The following is a 17,833-nucleotide window of genomic DNA, read 5'->3' as shown; positions in this document are numbered from 1 at the left end:
CGTAGTTAGTAGGCGCGATAACTGTTGCGCAGACCAATCAAAATACGCTTATTGCGATTTTTTTTTTTTTTTTTTTTACCAGAAATATGTAGCAGAAACATATTTAGCATTGGTCTAAAATGTAGCATAGGAAGCATTGGCCTAAAATGTTAAAAAATTGTGATTTAAAAATGTTTTTTTTGGGGAATAATATAACAGAATGTGAAAAATATTGTTTTTTTTTTTCCAGAATTGTCGCTATTTTTTTTTGTTTATAGCGCAAAAAATAAAAAGAGCACAGGTGATCATATACCACCAAAAGAAAGCTCTATTTGTGGGAAAAAAAGGACATCAATTTTATTTGAGTACAGCGTTGCATGACTGCGCAATTGTCCGTTAAATTAATGCAGTGCCGAATCGCCAAATATGGCCTGGTCATTAAGAGGGAAAATCTTCCGGTCCAGAAGTGGTTAAAGGATAAGTTCACATTTCACAATATGTTGCATCTTATGCCCCATACACACGTGCAGATTATCTGCAGACTTTTGTCTGCAGACTTACCAAAACCATATAATATGAGGTCAAACCTAAACACTTTCAATTTGTATGCAATCCGGCAGGCCCTTGCACTACATAGAAAAGGTAAGTCTGCAGACAAAAGTCTGCAGATAATCTGCACGTGTGTATGGGGCATTACACTCATATTCAGGGTGTAAGACAGCTGTCACACGGATGGACCAATTGGATCCGCCTGTCAATCTTTTATGCAGACCCAATCGGACCATACATTGTTCTCCATGTAGCGGTGGATGTAAACAGACACGTGTCTCTGTACACCCTCCGACATCTGATTCTATCTGCTAAAAACAGACGGATGGGGGATCCATTCCCTATCCATCTGGTGGATCGGATTGGATGAAAAAAGACAGGCAGTCTGTTTCCATCCGACCGCCCATAGAGGAGAGCAGGCTGTGTCCCTGTCTGCTCTGCATAAGCGGAGAGGACACAGATCTATCATCCGTCTGCTCAGCTGGGATTAGATCCCCTGCTAAGTGGGCCGAGCCCGCCCATGTGAAAGAGCCCCAACATGTAACATATTAAAGATGCTGCAACCCCCCCCATTCCCCCTTCCCCTGATCCCCCGTTGCGACCACAAGCAGAGGATCTTCTCCACGCACTCACTATCACAATTTAAAAAAAGACATGGCTGTGTGAGGCTCTGCCCGCCCGGCTGCATCATTTATTCAGAGTTCTGCGAATGTGAGAACTACAAGTACCAACAGTTTTTGCGGCTGTCGGCTTGAAGTTCTCAATGTACGTGTTCATTGATGCTTCCCTTCAGTGTGCAACTGCCCGCCCATACAAGCAGAACACTTACACTGACAGTCTGCTAGAGCCCTGCATTGCACCTGAGATCTGCTGATTGATGGCGCAATGCTTTGCAGACTCCCAGTAAAAAAATAAATAAATAAATGCACATTTTCTTACCTGAAATAAGATGTGCATTTATTTTTTATTTTACAAATGTGAACTTATCCTTTAAAGATCTATTTGAAATGCAGGAAAATATGGCAGTATCAGTGAAAAATGTGACGTTGAACTCTAAGAACCCGATGAAAGGCAGTCCGGGCTTAAAACTAAGCTTCTCAAAAGTTAATTAAAGCGGAGTTCCGGGCCCCAGAAACATTTTTTAAATAAAAATACCCCCGGGACAGTCAGGGCTAGTGCAGTTCAGAATGGATAGCCTCTGTACTGTCCCGGGTCGCACTTACGTTTTAGAAGAAATACTTACCTTGAAAATTTCTTGTCCAGCGCTGGCATCTCAGGTGTGGGCAGCTGAAGCCGGCGCGTCCTCTTCGGTGTCCTCTTCGGTCCCAGAATGCCCTGCACCGGCCCCGCTCGTCAGTTCCGGTGCAGGCGCGTCATCCCTGCACAGCTTCTGGGCATGCCTAGAAGCTGTTTAGCAGGAAATGACACGCCTGCATCGGAAGTGATGTCGGGGCCGGTGCAGGCGCATTGACTCCTGGGAGCGATGGCGTTCATCTCCCAGGAGTCAATGCAAGGAGGAAGTGACGGCGCGGGCCGCGGCCGCGGAGAGAGGAAGTAAGGTAAGTATATTTTCTTTAAAAACAAGGTAAGTAAATAAATAAAAAAAATTGTAATTATCCGATTGTTTTTCAGGTAATTTAGAGCAAGTGGACAGGGAAAAGTGTATTTTTAGGGTGGAACTCCTCTTTAACCACTTGCCGACTGCCACAAGTACATATACTGCGGCGGTCAGCCCCTCACAGGCAAAGTGACGTAGGGGTATGTCACTAGCCTGTGAGGTTCTGGGAAGCAAGAGAGCCGCCGGATGCGCACTCCCGCTCGGTCACGGACCCCCCCCCCCCGCGCGCGTGTGCCCGGCGGACCCGATGCCCGCCGGGCACTCGCGATCGCCCGTTACACCGGAAGAAAGGCAGGCGGCTAATGTAAACAAAGCCGCCTGTTATTCTCCCCTGTGTATGAATAGTGATCATACGGTTCTACTATGTAGGACCGTTGATCACTGTTCTTACACCTCAAGCCACAACCAATCACAGTTAGAATCACACCCCTAGGGACACACTTAACCCCTCCCTCTCAAAAAAGTTAAACCCTTCACTGCCAGTGTCATTTTTACAGTAACAGTGCATATGTATAGCACTGATTACTGTAGTAATGTCACTGGTAACCCCAAAAGTGTAAAAAATGTCAGTCAAGGGTCCGATCTGTCCACCGCAATGTCGCAGTCCCGCAAAAAAAATCGCAGATCGCCGCCATTACGCGTTAAAAAAAAAAAATAACAAAAATGACAAAAATCTTTCCCTTAGTTAGTAAACGCAATAACTTTTGCGCAAACCAATCAAAATACGCTTTTTGCGATTTTTTTTTTTTTTTTACCAAAAATATGTAGCAGAAAACAAATTGGCCTAAAATGTTTAAAAATTTAGATTTTTTTTTTTTTGGGAATTTCATATAAAAAAATGTGAAAAATATTGTTATTTTTGAAAAATTTACGCTCTTTTTTTGTTTATAGCGCATGATCAAAAAATCTCACAGGTGATCAAATACCACCAAAAGAAAGCTCTGTTTGTGGGAAAAAAAGGACGTCAAATTTGTTTAGGTACAGCGTCGCACGACCGCGCAATTGTCCGTTAAAGTCACGCAGTGCCGAATCGCAAAATAGGCCCTGGTCAGGAAGGGGGTAAAATCTTCCGGGGCTTAAGTGGTTAATTAAGCCATAAACGACTGAGGTTTACCAGATTTTTTAGCTCCTTATATAAAGAAGGGAGGATACAGGCATCTGACACTCCTGAAAGAATCTCCTACTTTTTCACTATTTAGAAGCTTCTCTCTTATCGGTCATTGTTGCTGCATTTGTCTGAGTTAGGCTGGCCATACATTATACAATTTTCTTCAATTTCCTTTAGATTTACCTTCATCTATGTAGTGCAAGGGCCTGCCTGATTGCATACAAATAGAAAGTGTTTAGGTTTGACCTCATATTCTATGGTTTCGGTAAATCTAAAGGAAAATTTTACAAGAATTATGTAAAATGTCTGGCCAGCCTTAGTCTGTACTGACTCCTGCACTTCAGCCTCTGTCTGTTTCTGCATTTGCAATCGACCCTTCTGTCCTAAATATTCAGATCTGGTCCTGTTATCAGAGCTGTATTGGCTTTGCTTTTGATCCTGTCTATTGGTGCGATCAATTTTTGTCTGTCTGCCAATGTGCTGACATTCTATTTTTCTCTGTCAGTTGTTGTCCATCTGGCAATCCCACAAGTTCCCACTACCCCCAGATCTTTACAGTACCTCCTGATACCCAAAACACTTTTAGAAACAATATGCTGCTTTAACACATTTATGTCTGCAATATGTAGGTTAATGTTACTTTGTGCATAGCGCTGTGTAGAGAGAATGGTAATCTATGTTCCATTTTGGAATTAGCAGCACACACTGACGCACATATATTAAAAAAGAATAGCGCGCAAATGCAAAAGAAATAACTACCAAATCTGAAGACAATCCATAAATAAAAATGGGGGTTTGGTCCCACCATATGGCCATATCGTGCTCAAGCCCACTACTGCGTCAAAGTACCCCATTATCAGTGGGTCCTACACTATCCATGAAAAAGAGATGAATCCAGCCTAACCCTTGGAGATAATACTCCTTAATATACATGTCTTTTGGTTCATAGCTGCAGCAGCTTTAGAAATACATGGGTATGCTCCCCCAAATTTTTTGCCTGTTTACTGACGCACACTGCTAACCATCAGAAACCAGTCATCATGTCTCCTGATCATTTCATCGCTATAGGCCAGTGATGGTGAACCTTGGCAACCCGGATGTTTTGGAACTACATGTCCCATGATGCTCATGTACTCTGCAGTGTAGTTGAGCATCATGGGAAATGTAGTTCCAAAACATCTGGGGTGCCAAGGTTCGCCATCACTGCTAAAGGCTCTATTCACAAAGCTAACACCAGGAGAGTCCTTATTTAAAAAACAAAAATTAATAGTTTTTCTAGCTGAATCCAGTAAAAAATGTTCCAAATTGCAGTGCACATGGCTAAAATAAAGATCCTTCTTCCCGTGTTAAAGCTTCGGGAACTGTGCCTTATGTTCAGAGGTTAATGATTCATACTCTGAAGGGTCTAAGGTTATCAGTGGTGTGCCCCAAGGTTTAGTGTTGGGACCTTTTTAATATATTTATAAATGATATATGGTCTGGGAAAAGAGATTTAATCTCCAGATACGGAAAGGATTCTTCACAGTAGGAGCTGTGAAAATGTAGAATAAACTCCCTCAAGAGGTGGTTCAGGCCAGCTCAATGCCTGGATTTTTTCCTAAATGCACATAATATAACTGGGTACTAACATTTACAGGTAAAGTTGATTCAGGGAATATCAAATTGCCTCTTGGGGGGTCAGGAAGGAATTGGATCACGCTTTATTGGTTTTTATTGGTTTTTGGTTTTATTGGTTTTTTGGCTTCCTCTGGATCAACTGTGGGTACAGGATTGTGTATATAGGATTGTAATAAAAAAATGTCCTTCCACACAGTTGAAGCCATTATGATCATATGGCTTTGTTTGTAAACTGCCATGACTGACTACTGACTGCTATATTTGGTCTGGACATTATAGCATTAATGATCTGTGTTCACAAAAGGTTTAGAGTCCATTCACACTGCCGTGACTTGTGTGCCCTCAAGTCACCCCAAGTCGCTTGACATAACAAAAGCAATGTTAATCAATGAGTGCCGTCTTAATTGGCACTACTGAAGTCACTCCGACTTCTGAAAAGGGTCCTGTACTACTTTGAGGCGACTTGTGATCCGACTTGTCCCATAGACTTCAATGGGAGTGGCCTCCTTATCTTATTTGAAGCGACTTGTGATCCGACTTGTGATCCGACTTTCCATTTAAATGGTCCTGAACAAGAAAAAAAGAGCATTTTTCTTATAATTATTAATAGAGCAGGGTAGTGGCTTCTCTCCACCTGGGTGTTTTTTTTTGCAGGCATTTATCGGGCATTTTTTGGGCGTCTTTGGTGGCAGGCATGACTTTTTTGGATTTAGTGTCTGGGGGGGGGTCTAAAAAGTGTACCTCTGAAGTTTCAGCTCTGTAGCATGTCCAGAACCAGAAAAAAAAAGATAATTTTTCTTATAATTATTAATAGAGCAGGGTAGTGGCTTCTCTCCACCTGGTCGTTTTTTTTGCTGGCATTTATCAGGCATTTTTTGGGCGTCTTTGGAGGCAGGCATGACTTTTTTGGATTTAGTGTCTGGGGGGGTCTAAAAAGTGTACCTGTGAGTTTCAGCTCTGTAGCATGTCCAGAACCAGACAAAAAAGATAATTTTTCTTATAATTATTAATAGAGCATCGGGCATGCCTGCCTCCAAAGACACCCAAAAAATGCGGATAAATGCCAGCAAAAAAAACGGCCAGGTGGAGAGAAGCCACTACCCTGCTCTATTAATAATTATAAGAAAAATTATCTTTTTTTTCTGGTTCTGGACATGCTACAGAGCTGAAACTTCACAGGTACACTTTTTAGACCCCCCAGACACTAAATCCAAAGAAATCTCATTTTTCTTTTCAATAATTTTTTCAATAATTGGCTCTCTATCAAAAACGACAATTTTTAAGAACTTTTTTTTGTGTGATTGAGCATGACCCAGAACCATCATATTCTGATTGGCCAAGTACAAAGTCGTACAAAGTCGTCTATCATACAAGTCGCGCTGAATACGCGCAAAGTCGCGCTGAAGTCACGCTAACAAGTCGCCCCTTATAAGTCGACTTAGAGGTCGCGGCAGTGTGAACCGGCTCTTAAAGGAAATCTATTCTTACAGCTGAATCCTTTTTCCCCCATGCAGTGGGGGTGTGCTCGTACTGCGCAGCTTAAATTCTTGCTTTTGTCTTGGGGATTGGAGAGTGGAGATATACTTACCTACATCTCCAATCCTCCCCTCGGTCTAGCAGTCTTTTGCAGTGGACTGTTCCTGACGTCATTACGCCCATAGACTTGCTCTGGACGTGAAGATGCCAGGAACAGTCCACCGCTGGATCGTGGGTGAGCACCATTTGCCACTAGAGCAGAGGATCGGATGAGTATACAGCTTTCTGGTCGCCCCTTGACAAAACAAGCAGTTAACCCATGCATGGGGGAAAATAAATTGCCTGGAGTTCAGCTTTAAGAATGGTGGGTGCCCTTGCTGGCCTGAAATAGCTAGTTGCTTGGCTGTCTCTGGCTTCAATATTTTAGGACACAAAGTTAAAACAAGCTTACAGATCAGGAAAGTCAGAACCAATCTGCATACTTCTCATACAAATGTGTTACTCTACTTATTTCTAGGCCCCCTGGAGTCTCTTACTTTCATGGACTCAGAAAGTCAAGGCAACCACTCCCCCCGAGTGGTTATAGTTGGTGCTGGATTTGCAGGACTCGGTGCTGCCAGCACCTTGGTGAAGCATGGTATAAACAACCTGGTTGTTCTGGAAGCTTTAGAGCGCACAGGCGGGAGAGTTTTGACTCATAAACCTTTTGGGACAGCAGCACTGGAACTAGGGGCCACGTGGATCCATGGTCAAAAGGACAATCCACTTTATGAAATGGCCAAGGAGAATCGGTTGCTTGCAGATGATGGCTTCAACATGGTGACCTGCCAGCCAACATCGGTTACCCCTCAGGATTACTTTTTCACCGAAGAAGGAAAGCTGCTGCCATCACCCCAGGTTGAGAAAGTCACTTGTTTTTTTGGTGACCTGATGTCCAAGATTATCCAGCAGGACTTTAAACCTGAATGTGAGTCGTGGTCAGTTGGGGAGTATCTAGATCAGGAATATGCCTTATCCAGTGTTTCCGGAGCTGAGAGCTTAGATAGAGTTTATGAATGGTGTAAGAGAGCTGAATGTATTGATGAGGCATGTAACTCCATGTATGAATTCTCTTTGAGCCAGCTTGGCTTCTACACTGCCTTAGAAGGACCTTTTTTCAACTCTTTGAGCAGCAAAGGCTACCAAGGTTTGCTGGATATTTTAATAGACCAATTACCGGCTAATAGCCTACGCTGCCGTAAGCCAGTTCAATGCATCCAATGGGAAGGATCTCCATCCCCAGCCACCAGAACAGCCAAGTGTCCTGTCAAGGTCTTTTGTGAAGATGGTGAGGAGTTTCCAGCAGATCATGTGATTGTCACAGTGTCCCTCGGCTGCTTGAAGGAAAGGGCATCCACCTTTTTTGACCCACCATTACCAAAAGGCAAACTAGAAGCCATTGAGCGTCTGGGATTTGGCACAGTAGCCAAGATTTTCCTAGAGTTCTCTGAACCTTTTTGGCCAGAGGACTGTGCTGGAATACAGTTTGTTTGGAGGCAGGGCCCTGAAAGCTCAGAGGGATATTCCGAATCACTTGAAAAACATTTCTGGCGTTCACAGTGGTACAAAAAGATTGTGGGGTTTGACTGTGTCCCTATGCACAGGAGCACACTGTGCGGCTGGATCACTGGACTGGCTGCGGAGCACATGGAGAGCTTACCTAAAAAGGAGGTGGGAGATGTATGTACCAGGTGAGTAGACACTCTACCCCAGTGGTCTCCAAACAGCGGCTTGCTGGCTAGATGCGGCCCTTTTTGCTTGCCTTTATTCAGCCCTTGGGGTACCATTCCTCCCAACTGATACAAGGCACTATTTCTCCTACTGACACCAACAATTGGGCGCCATTCATCCACTGACACCAACAGTGGCCTAAAATTCCTCCCACTTCCACTGACACAAACAATGGGACATCATTTCTCTATTGACACCAATAACGGGGCACTATTCCTCTCGCTGATACCAGCGATGGGGCACTATTCCTCCCACCATCACCAACGATAGGATGCTATTCCTTCAACTAACTATTCCTCCACAGGTGCTATGTCATTTTCTTACTCCCAAGTCTAGGGCTAAGTTCACATGTAGGCGTTTTGGGGCGTTTTTGGGGAGTTTTTCTGCTCAAGGATCAGCTCAAAAAACAACCAACAAGACAAATCCTATTCATTTCAATGGCCCCTGTTCACATCTGAGCGTTTTGACGTTTTAAGCAAAACGCCCAACGCTCAAAAAAGTACATGAGCCTCTTTTTGGGCAGATTACAGGCGTTTTTATTTTTTTCCATTGGTTACTAGTCAACCTAAAAACGCCTGCACAAAAACGCCTGTAAAAACGCCTAAAAAACACCTGTAAATAGCAACGCCAAGATGTGAACGTAGCCTTAGTCATTGTTGCTCTCATTGATGCTGGGGCATTTTCTACTACCACTGGCCACAGTTCAGAACCAAGTCCAAAGAACAATAAACTGGCTCTTATTTATGAGGTTTGGAGACCCCTGCTCTATACTCTTTCAGTCCCCAGCCTCAAACTTTAATCTTAGTGTTATAAAATCTAATAGTCATTTTCAGAAGGCTCCACATATTATTTCTGGTGGGTTTGCTGTCCAGTGACAGGAAATATACAAGTTGTATTCAGGATTGTTATACTTTAAGATTTCAGATTGGGTAGACAAGAATTAGAACCCCAGTCGATTTTTTTTTTTTTAATTGCGGTCTGTGTCCCTTCTGTTCAGATTCATCCTCTCTATTTGTCCTGATGAGCCTTGTCACTGAGACAGAAAGTGATGGTAAATTCCACATTTTTCATCACTGAATAGACATTTCCTCTGATATCCTGTTCTGTTTCTGGGACAAAAAGTAAAGCAGAATCTCAAAATAGGACAGACAGCAAAAAAAAAAAAAAAAAAACGGGTTTACATCCTCTACGGCACAAGTGTCAAACACAAGGCCCACGGACCCAATCCGGCCCTCCAGGCCATTTCATGTGGCCCTTGCACCCAGGGATATTTTTCAGCTGGAAGTGGCCCTCACCCTCCGCTTCCTCGGCTGTCATTACAAGGAGTGGGAGGGGCAACCAGCCTGCACGGCCGCCGAAGACCCGATCAAAGCCGCATTCGGCACTCCATGCAAAAACCCAGAAGTGATGTCCTGACATCACTTCCGGGTACTGGCGCCAGATTAAAAAAAATGACAGCAATCAAAACAGCCAAACTTTTTTTTTTTTTTAATGCTTTTAAGTGCAGAGGAGGGGTTTGGGGTCTTTTAGACCCCCAGATCCCTCCACAAGAGTACCTTTTAAAGAAAAAAAAAATTGTTTTTAAATGTACGAAAATATCGGCCGATACGCGATGACCAAAATATCGGTATCGGCAATGAAAAAAAAATATCGGTCAATCACTAGTTTAAATGCACCTGTGACACCCAAGATACGAGTGTGGACTGCTCCACCTGATATTCCCTGTTTATCCAGCTGTGGCCTCTTGTCAGGGTTGGCTTGATGGTACACATAAAGAAAAGGATAGGAAGGCTGTCATTCTGTGGCATTGCTTTATAAATAAATAATTATAGTCACTGCACCTACATGTGCATAATAGTGAGATTGCTTTACCAATGAGAAAGCGCTGCTCTGCCTAGATCCAGTGTGTGCTCCAAAAACAGGATATGACGTCACCTCGAAGTTCTGCCCATTACAGGATGTGATGTCACCTGGAAGTCCCTCCCAGCGCATTTCGTCATCAAAGTGCAAAGTCTTCAGGTTGTGTTTTGTATGATATAGTATGCTGTACATTGTTTATATTCACTTGCGTTTTTTTTTAACACCTTTTTACAGTTGCCAAGAGTTATAGTTCGTACTAAAATGCAGGTTTTTTTATATAAAGCTTTCAATGGTTTATTGATGTAGCACCCTCCTAGGTAGGTGCTAGAGAGAGCGAGAGTGTAGTTTTTGGGTCTTTCTGCTTACCAGAGAGATGGCCAGGTAAATTTTATATTGCTCTCTGCCTACCTGAGAGCAGGAAACATTAGTGAGGTCTGCTCATGGTGCTCAGGTGCAGCTTGTCTGAAATGTTTCACACTGGTCCAATAGGCATATTGGACAGTGGGAGGAAACCTGACAAGTGAGTGCACAGGCATTTGTTACAGCCCTGGTGATTGGCAGAGGAAAGTGCCTCAGTGCATGCTGGGTGACTGTATAAATGCCAAGGACACATGTGCTCAGGGCCTTTTAGCTGAATAGCAGGGTCCCGGAGGTAGGGGGCGGCTGCCCTTCCTCAAAGAAGCTGCCATGCAGCCTCAGGTGGTCAACCTGAGGTCCTGCAGAGCTGACTGGAGAAAGAAACTGCAAAGGATCTGATTCTCCCGACAGTAAGTACAGATCTGTGTCGTGAGGCCTAACCTGAGAGGGCACCCCTTCTGCTAGAAGAGTCATTGGACAGGTGTCAGTCAAGGGGATGATAGAGAGTGTCGTCAAGAAAGTGTGGTTGCATCAAGTCTACTGCTATAGAGAGCAAGATGACCTAATTCCTCCATACAAGTGGCAGTATGGTTAAAACAGTGTGTCTGCTTCCACAAGTAACCTGGTGAGGCCAGGTGAGAGTTGTCCTCATCTACTGTGAATAGTTACAGTTGGAGTATCTCACTATTCCCTTCTCCTATCCAAGTTCCACAGTAAATATAAAGCCAAATCCCCTGGACTGTTTAAGTAATGAGCCAAACGGGAGTAAGGATGGATGTGTGAAAAGTCCACTAGTGACTGTCTACAGGTAATCACAGGGAGACCCAAGAAGTCATCATACAGCAAGCCCTAAAGGGACAGTGCTACATTTAACAAATATAAAACAAATAACAAATATAAAAGAAGTTCATTGTTGGGTTTTACATACACTTTATCTAGGAGTTTAGATATGAAGATGATCAGCATTCCACCTATCCCATTTAACAGCAGCTGTGCATAGAGGCTTTATTTTGCAGAAGCACCTGCTACAGCTCTCTAGCAATCCCTATATAGCAGCTGTGCAACTTTGTGTAAAAAATTAACTTTTCCTTCAGAAGCTGGATCTTTAAAACTGCCAGTTTGCCGTATGTCTCTTTGACATTCGCTTTCCTTTCCTGATCGGCTGATTTTTTTTTTCTGGCTGTCCTCTCCTTGTTTTTCCAGCTGCACCCCTGATAACACACTGTGGCCCTACCTCCCAACTTTCTGAGATGGGAATGAGGGACACCTATTAGCAAAAGTATATTGGCATAGGACACCCCCCTGTTACGCCCCCTTAAAGGAGACTAATACAAAATAAAAAAATAAATGTTTGGTTACACAAGTGCTTCTTTTTACCACTGCTATTCCTTTATATTGGCTTTTGGAATTTACAAATGCAGCAAATTAGAAATTGGATTAAATGTTTAGCACTGGGGAAACACTTTTTAAACGTTAAAAAGAGCATTTTATATACAACTGTAGCATTTTATATACAACTGTAAAGATCAGACAAAAATGAGGGACAAATGAGGAAGAAAGAAGGAGAGAGGGACTATGTTTTGAATCAGGGACAGTCCCTCAAAATCAGGGACAGTTGAGAGCTATGGCTGTGGCACGAGGGTATAGTCAGGAGCCGGCTGCTAGAGCCAGGAAGGGACAGCCAGCTCCCAGATCACGTAAGAATGAAAGTTGGCAGTGTGGGACTTGGTGAACAGCAGTAAAATAGTTGGCATGTATGTTTATGAAAGACAACCAAGCCTAAAAGGTAAGAGGAGTTTAAAAAAAAAAACGAGAGATTTGTCTTAAACTTTTTTGGCCTCCTTCTTACGTGCGGTTTCCTATATACACCAGATTTCAGCTGCAAGAATTGGCAGATACTTGCAGCTGGGATGACAGGTGTATGGGAACAGTGGCAGCCAGTTAGCCGGTACAAAGTAATGACAGGCTGAGAGTAACAGTCCCTGTTTGAACGTACCAGCGGTGGATGTCCGAGTCTGGAACCATATTTCTACATCCAGGGTTGCTCACCTGTCCCTCAATTCATGTAAGTACTAAATGTGAACAGCTACGGCTCCCTTGAGCCTGTCATTACTTTGTACAGACTGAGTGACTGCCGCTGGTGTACACCCGTCATCACAGCCGCAAGAATCCGCTGTATGCAGATAATCACCTGTGTGAAGGAAGCCTTTTACTTGTCAGGAATGTGAAAATAGTTTAAAGTGGTTCTAATCTAAAGCCTTAAGTTTTTTTTTTTTACCTTAGAGTATAACTAAAGTCAAAACTTTTTTTTTCAGTTTTGGATAGAGTTGAGGTGGATTAGAACCCCTGTCAGTTTTTTATTGCTGTCTATGCCCCCATTAGGGAGATTCATCTTCTCAATTTGTCCTGTTTACCATTATAATTGAAAGAAAAAGTAAAAGAAAATCCCAAATTTTGGGATGTCCCCAAAAATGTAATAGAGAGAAAATCTTCCAATGGGGACTCTAGTTCTGGTGACCTGGGGGTCCCCAAGGATTTCCCTTTAATTTGCAGAGATTTCCTCTCACTTCCTGTTAGGCTATAAGGGACAGGATGTGAAGGGAAATCTCTTCACTGGTACACAGATGGTGAAATAAAATCTGACGGGTTATAACCCTGCCTTTAAGTGGGGTACACACTAGTAGTACCCCAGTCTGCCGAAAATTCCCGTCCAAGGTAAAATCATACGATTTTCGGCCAGGGTGTACACAACTTTCAGCAGCCGATGCCGACATTTTCAACGAAAAAAAGCGGAGGGACAAACACCAAAATTTTTATCGTCCGTCCCCAGACGACCAATTTTCGTTTAATGTGTATGTGGTACGTCCGTGAAAAGTCGGAATACGAAAGAGCGCGCATGACCGGAAGTCTAGGAACAAATGTCCCAAAAAAAAAAAATTGGACGAGAAATTTCGTGAACATTTATGCACTGTCAACTAAAAATGGTTATGAACGCTGAGCAAGAGAGAGAAAAATCGGAGGATATTTCGTCCGATTTCCATCAAGTGTGTACGGGCCTTTACTCTATCCAAAATTTAAAAAACATGTTTTGCCTGTAGTTCTACTTGAATGCATTAAATTTAAAAAACCTTCTCTGCTGCAGGATCCCCCAGCCCCCACTTATTCTTACCTGAGCCCGACCCAGCAACATTCACAAGAGCAGCAGCTCTCGCCGCTGTCTCCCTTCTCATTGAGCAGATTGATAGCGTGAGTCACTGGCTCCTGCCCCTGTCAATCACCTGCAGTAATGAAGGAGGGGGGGCGGGGCTGAGTCCTGCGTCCTGTGTCGATGAACGCAGTGGTGGGGCTCAGGAGCGAGCACGCATGAGTGCCCCTATTGGAAGCAGCTTCCTGTGGGGGCAAGGACAGAGAGGAGCCAGGAGCGCCGGACCCGAGAAGAGGAGGGCCACAGAGCAGGTGAGTATAGAGATGTTTTTTATTTTTTTTAAAAATCCTTTAAATTGCTTTAATGTCCATGGCTGAAGCAAAGGTGCACTTTAAGTTCAGACACATCACACCAATCAGTAGCTCTACCTGAAAATGGATTCCCCTTTGACAGAGTCCCCCCTGCCCCCCAGGCCGGCTTTGCATGGGTGATGGAGACTGAAGGCACCCCAGAGCTCTCTGTTGGGTAAGAAATTGGCAGCTTTATGCATTAGATGTCATAGGACAGCGGGATGCTGGAAATTAGCTTACATTTAGTGCAGACTTTAGTTCCGCTTTAATGCATTCTTGGGCAGCTCTGGCAGAGAACTGACTGTCCTCTAGTATTGCGTAGGATGTATCGGAAATGCATCCTACATCCATTGCGTTCTACCTCGCCTGTCTCCGCGCCACTTAGCTAGAGAGCTATTATAAGCCACAAGTTATGTCACACGTCCATTGTTTCCTCCTGTTTTGCAGCTATATTGTTTTTTTTTTTTTAGCTGTTATCTAGGGAATGCTGAGCTGGGGAAACACCAACGATTGGGCTATTATTAGCCCCCATTATAGTATCTTCTCCCCCACCCTCTCATTTAACTGCAGTAAGTGATTCACAAGAGTTTCCATCTTAGCACTAACTGAATCATTAATGCTTTCTTTGTATTCATGGAAATTGTTTCCCAGAAGTATTTAATGTCTGTGATCTGCTCTCTCTCTCTCTCTCTCTCTGCACTTTTCTCACTTTAGATTATTGAAGCAATTTACTGGCTGGCCAGTGTCAGAGCTGCAAGGGGTGCTGAGGTCCACCTGGCACAGTAATCCCTATGTCCGGGGCTCCTATACCAATGTGCCCGTTGGAGTGGATGCTGTGAAGGAGCAGACATCATTGGCAGAGCCGCTCCCATCCACCCACCACAAAAAGGGGCTGCGGGTAGGTATTGGCGTGGGTTATTTTCACTACCCCGCTTTGTGCTTTTGCAATTTGAAATCTCTCCAAAGTCTCCCTCTCAGTGACACTAATACAGTACTAAATAAATACGCTGTCACTATACTAATGACACTGGCAGGGAAGGGGTTAACATCAAGGGTAATCAAAGTGTTAAATGTGCTCATAGGAAGTGCTTTCCAACTGTGTGGGGGAGGTACTTTGACTGGGAGAAGACAGAGATTTGTGTTCCTGCTTAGCAGAAACCCAAGATCTCCATCTTCCCCTCTAACTGAACGGTGGTCTGCCTTTTTTACAGACTGCCGTTCTGCCTCCCCTTGAGAACAATCACCGGGTCCCAGTGGACGTCACGTCTTCCAGACCCGCTGATTGGGTCCCGCTGTGTCCAATCACAGCGGGAGCAGGTCGCTGGTGGCGCACGTGCACTCCAGACCCAGTGCGCAGGAGGGCCGTCCTGCCGCTGTATATCTCTGTGGGGCGGTCCATAAGAGGCTAACTTATTGCAGCTTATCAGTCCTTAGATGGAGTGGCTGCATTCATATTCCCGAGAGCTGAAGTGTTATCTTCCTTCTGTACACTACTAATCTCCCCAATCCCATGCAGTGCAGATGAACAACGGCAGGCATACTAGCTCAGGCTCCCAGTCTAGGTGACACCCATGGCTTCCTCCATAGATACATTGGAGGAGTGAACGTGACCACCCTGGGAAAGGTAGTGTGTTTTTTTACAGGATCAGGATTGTGCATGTAACACGTGCACTGGTGTGCATCGTGAACACATACCGGTGTATGCTACATACTGTAGCATTTGGTAAATCAGATTGCAGCTTTTGCCTTTTGATTTTTTTTCTTCTTTTTTTCAAACTTCCATGTAATTCTGAACTAAGCAATCGTTGCATTGCATTGATGCAGAATGTAATTTTCTTTTTTCTTCTCATTGCACACCAACGCAATGCTTTGGTGTGAGCTGGCCACATAGATAGCAATAGCATTTGCTGTGTTAATCAATACTGATTAACGCCGCTTAACCACTTTACCACCGGAGGATTTTGCTGTCTTACATCCAGGCCACTTTTTGCGATTCGGCACCGTGCGACTTTAACGGACAATTGCGCGGTCGTGCAACGCCGTACCCAAACAAAATTTACGTCCTTTTTTTCCCACAAACAGAGCTTTCTTTAGGTGGTATTTGATCACCTGTGCAATTTTACTTTTTGCGCTATAAACAAAAAAAGAGCGTCAATTTTGAAAAAATTTATATTTCTCACATTTTTTTATATGAAATTCCCCCCAAAAAAATGTAAAAATCTAAATTTTTTTAAATTTTTGGCCAATTTGTTTTCTGCTACCTATGTTTGGTAAAAAAAAAATCACAATAAGCGTATTTTGATTGGTTTGCGCAAAAGTTATTGCGTTTACTAACTAAGGGAAAGATTTCTGTCATTTTTGGTGTTTTTATTTTAACGAGTAATGGCGGCGATCTGCGATTTTTTTTGCGGTACTGCGACATTGCGGCAGACAGATCGGACCCTTGACTGACATTTTTGACACTTTTGGGGGTACCAGTGACATTACTGCAGTAATCAGTGCTATAAATATGCACTGTTACTGTAAAAATGACACTGGCAGGGAAGGGGTTAATTTTATTGGAGAGGGAGGGGTTAATGTATGCCTGGTGCTTACTAACATGTGTGGGGGGAGGTGACTGAGTGACACAGGGACAGATCGCAGGTTCAGCTATGCTGAACCCTGCAATCTGTCACTGCCTGTCACTTAGGAGATCCGCCCGCTTTGTTTACACAAGCAGGCGGATCTCCACACTCGATTCCTCGACGATCGGGGAAGAGCAGCGGCGATCGCCGCCGCTCCTCCCCTGGCCTGACTCCCGCTATGACTGAATACAGTGGGAGCGAGCCTCGGGCGGCGCTCGAGCGCCGCCCACAAGGTGAGGAGTCCAGCGTTTGCCGCAGTAGAGCTCGAGTGAGCGGTCGGCAAGTGGTTAATATACTAGATGTAATGCACTAGATGTATTGTCAGTACAAAATTGTAAAAAAAAAAAAAAAATGCGTCAGTCAGGTCCGCCTCTTATTTTTAATCTGGGCCTGTTAGGCTTTCCCAAAGCTTGCTTCTGACTCCTTTCTTTGTATCTCTTCATGCAGCCATTACAGGTACTCTTTGCAGGAGAGGCCACGCACCCAAACTTCTACACAACTACCCATGGTGCCTACATGACCGGGGTGCGGGAAGCCAACCGACTCTTACAGCTGTACGAGTTCAAGGCCAACTCCCGTCTGTAATTCACCCTGAAACCAAGACATCTCCCAGAAGACCACACTGTGTACCTCCCAGATGTGCTTCAAAAGGAACCTGTGACTTCAGCATATTCTTTCATTGATTTATATTAAATATGCACTTTTAACTATTCATTATGCGTATATTAATTTCCTTTACAGGCTGCTTCACAGGTCTGTCCAGCCAGACTGGATATTTCAAGTTTTCAGCGGATGCTGGAGAGTTAAATGTCCTGACCATGTCTAGGGTCTTTCAGGGACTATGTGATTAGACCCTTGGAGTTACTAGGCTAATTTAAAGTGGTTGTAAACCTCAGACATGGAATATGAAGAAAGTATATCCCTCTATAGTGTATATGTCTCAATCCCGAGCACTAAGTGTAATTTCTGTCTGCTGCTTTGTTCCTCTGCTATCAGCATGAGTCACTTCTGACAAGTTTTCCTGACACCAAGAGAAAATGGTGACAGGGGAGGGATCTCCAGCAGATTGACAGCCTCAACTCTGTTCCTGTGTGCTGTGTGAAGGGGGGTGTGTCCCTTCCCTCCAATCAGCTCGCAGAGCTCTCCTCACTGAGCTCTGCAGAGTGTAACTTCAGTTTGTCGCCCCCTTTTTCCTGAACTCTCGGACAAGCTTTACCTCTTGTAGTATTACTGCGGCAGGGCGGCTCGGCTGCACAAAACCACGTAGTACTATGTGATTTTGTGCACGAGGTCTCGGCGGCGCTCGCGCCTTGCCGGAACCGCGCTCCCACTCCCGCGATCGTCAGAGAAACTGACAGAAGACCCGTCTGCTTATGTAAA

At 44.1% G+C, this 17,833-nt stretch overlaps 1 protein-coding gene across 1 annotated transcript in view; it reads left to right on the top strand.

The window, feature by feature from the left end:
• Positions 1–17,165, top strand: part of LOC309558023 (peroxisomal N(1)-acetyl-spermine/spermidine oxidase-like) — a 59,171-nt gene extending 42,006 nt beyond the window's left edge. Inside the window, exons 3-5 of the mRNA XM_082260944.1 lie at positions 6,865–8,077; positions 14,544–14,727; positions 16,901–17,165. Coding sequence (XP_082117070.1) covers positions 6,865–8,077; positions 14,544–14,727; positions 16,901–17,038 — 1,535 coding nt within the window. The 3' untranslated portion in view covers positions 17,039–17,165. The remainder of the gene's footprint in view (positions 1–6,864; positions 8,078–14,543; positions 14,728–16,900) is intronic.
• Positions 17,166–17,833: the final 668 nt, after the last annotated feature.

The sequence above is a fragment of the Pelophylax lessonae genome, assembly GCF_965119305.1.
Source record: "Pelophylax lessonae genome assembly, chromosome: 6".
Taxonomy (NCBI): Eukaryota; Metazoa; Chordata; class Amphibia; order Anura; family Ranidae; genus Pelophylax; species Pelophylax lessonae.
Note: the sequence above shows the minus strand (reverse complement) of the source record. Positions and strands in the feature narration are given on the sequence as shown.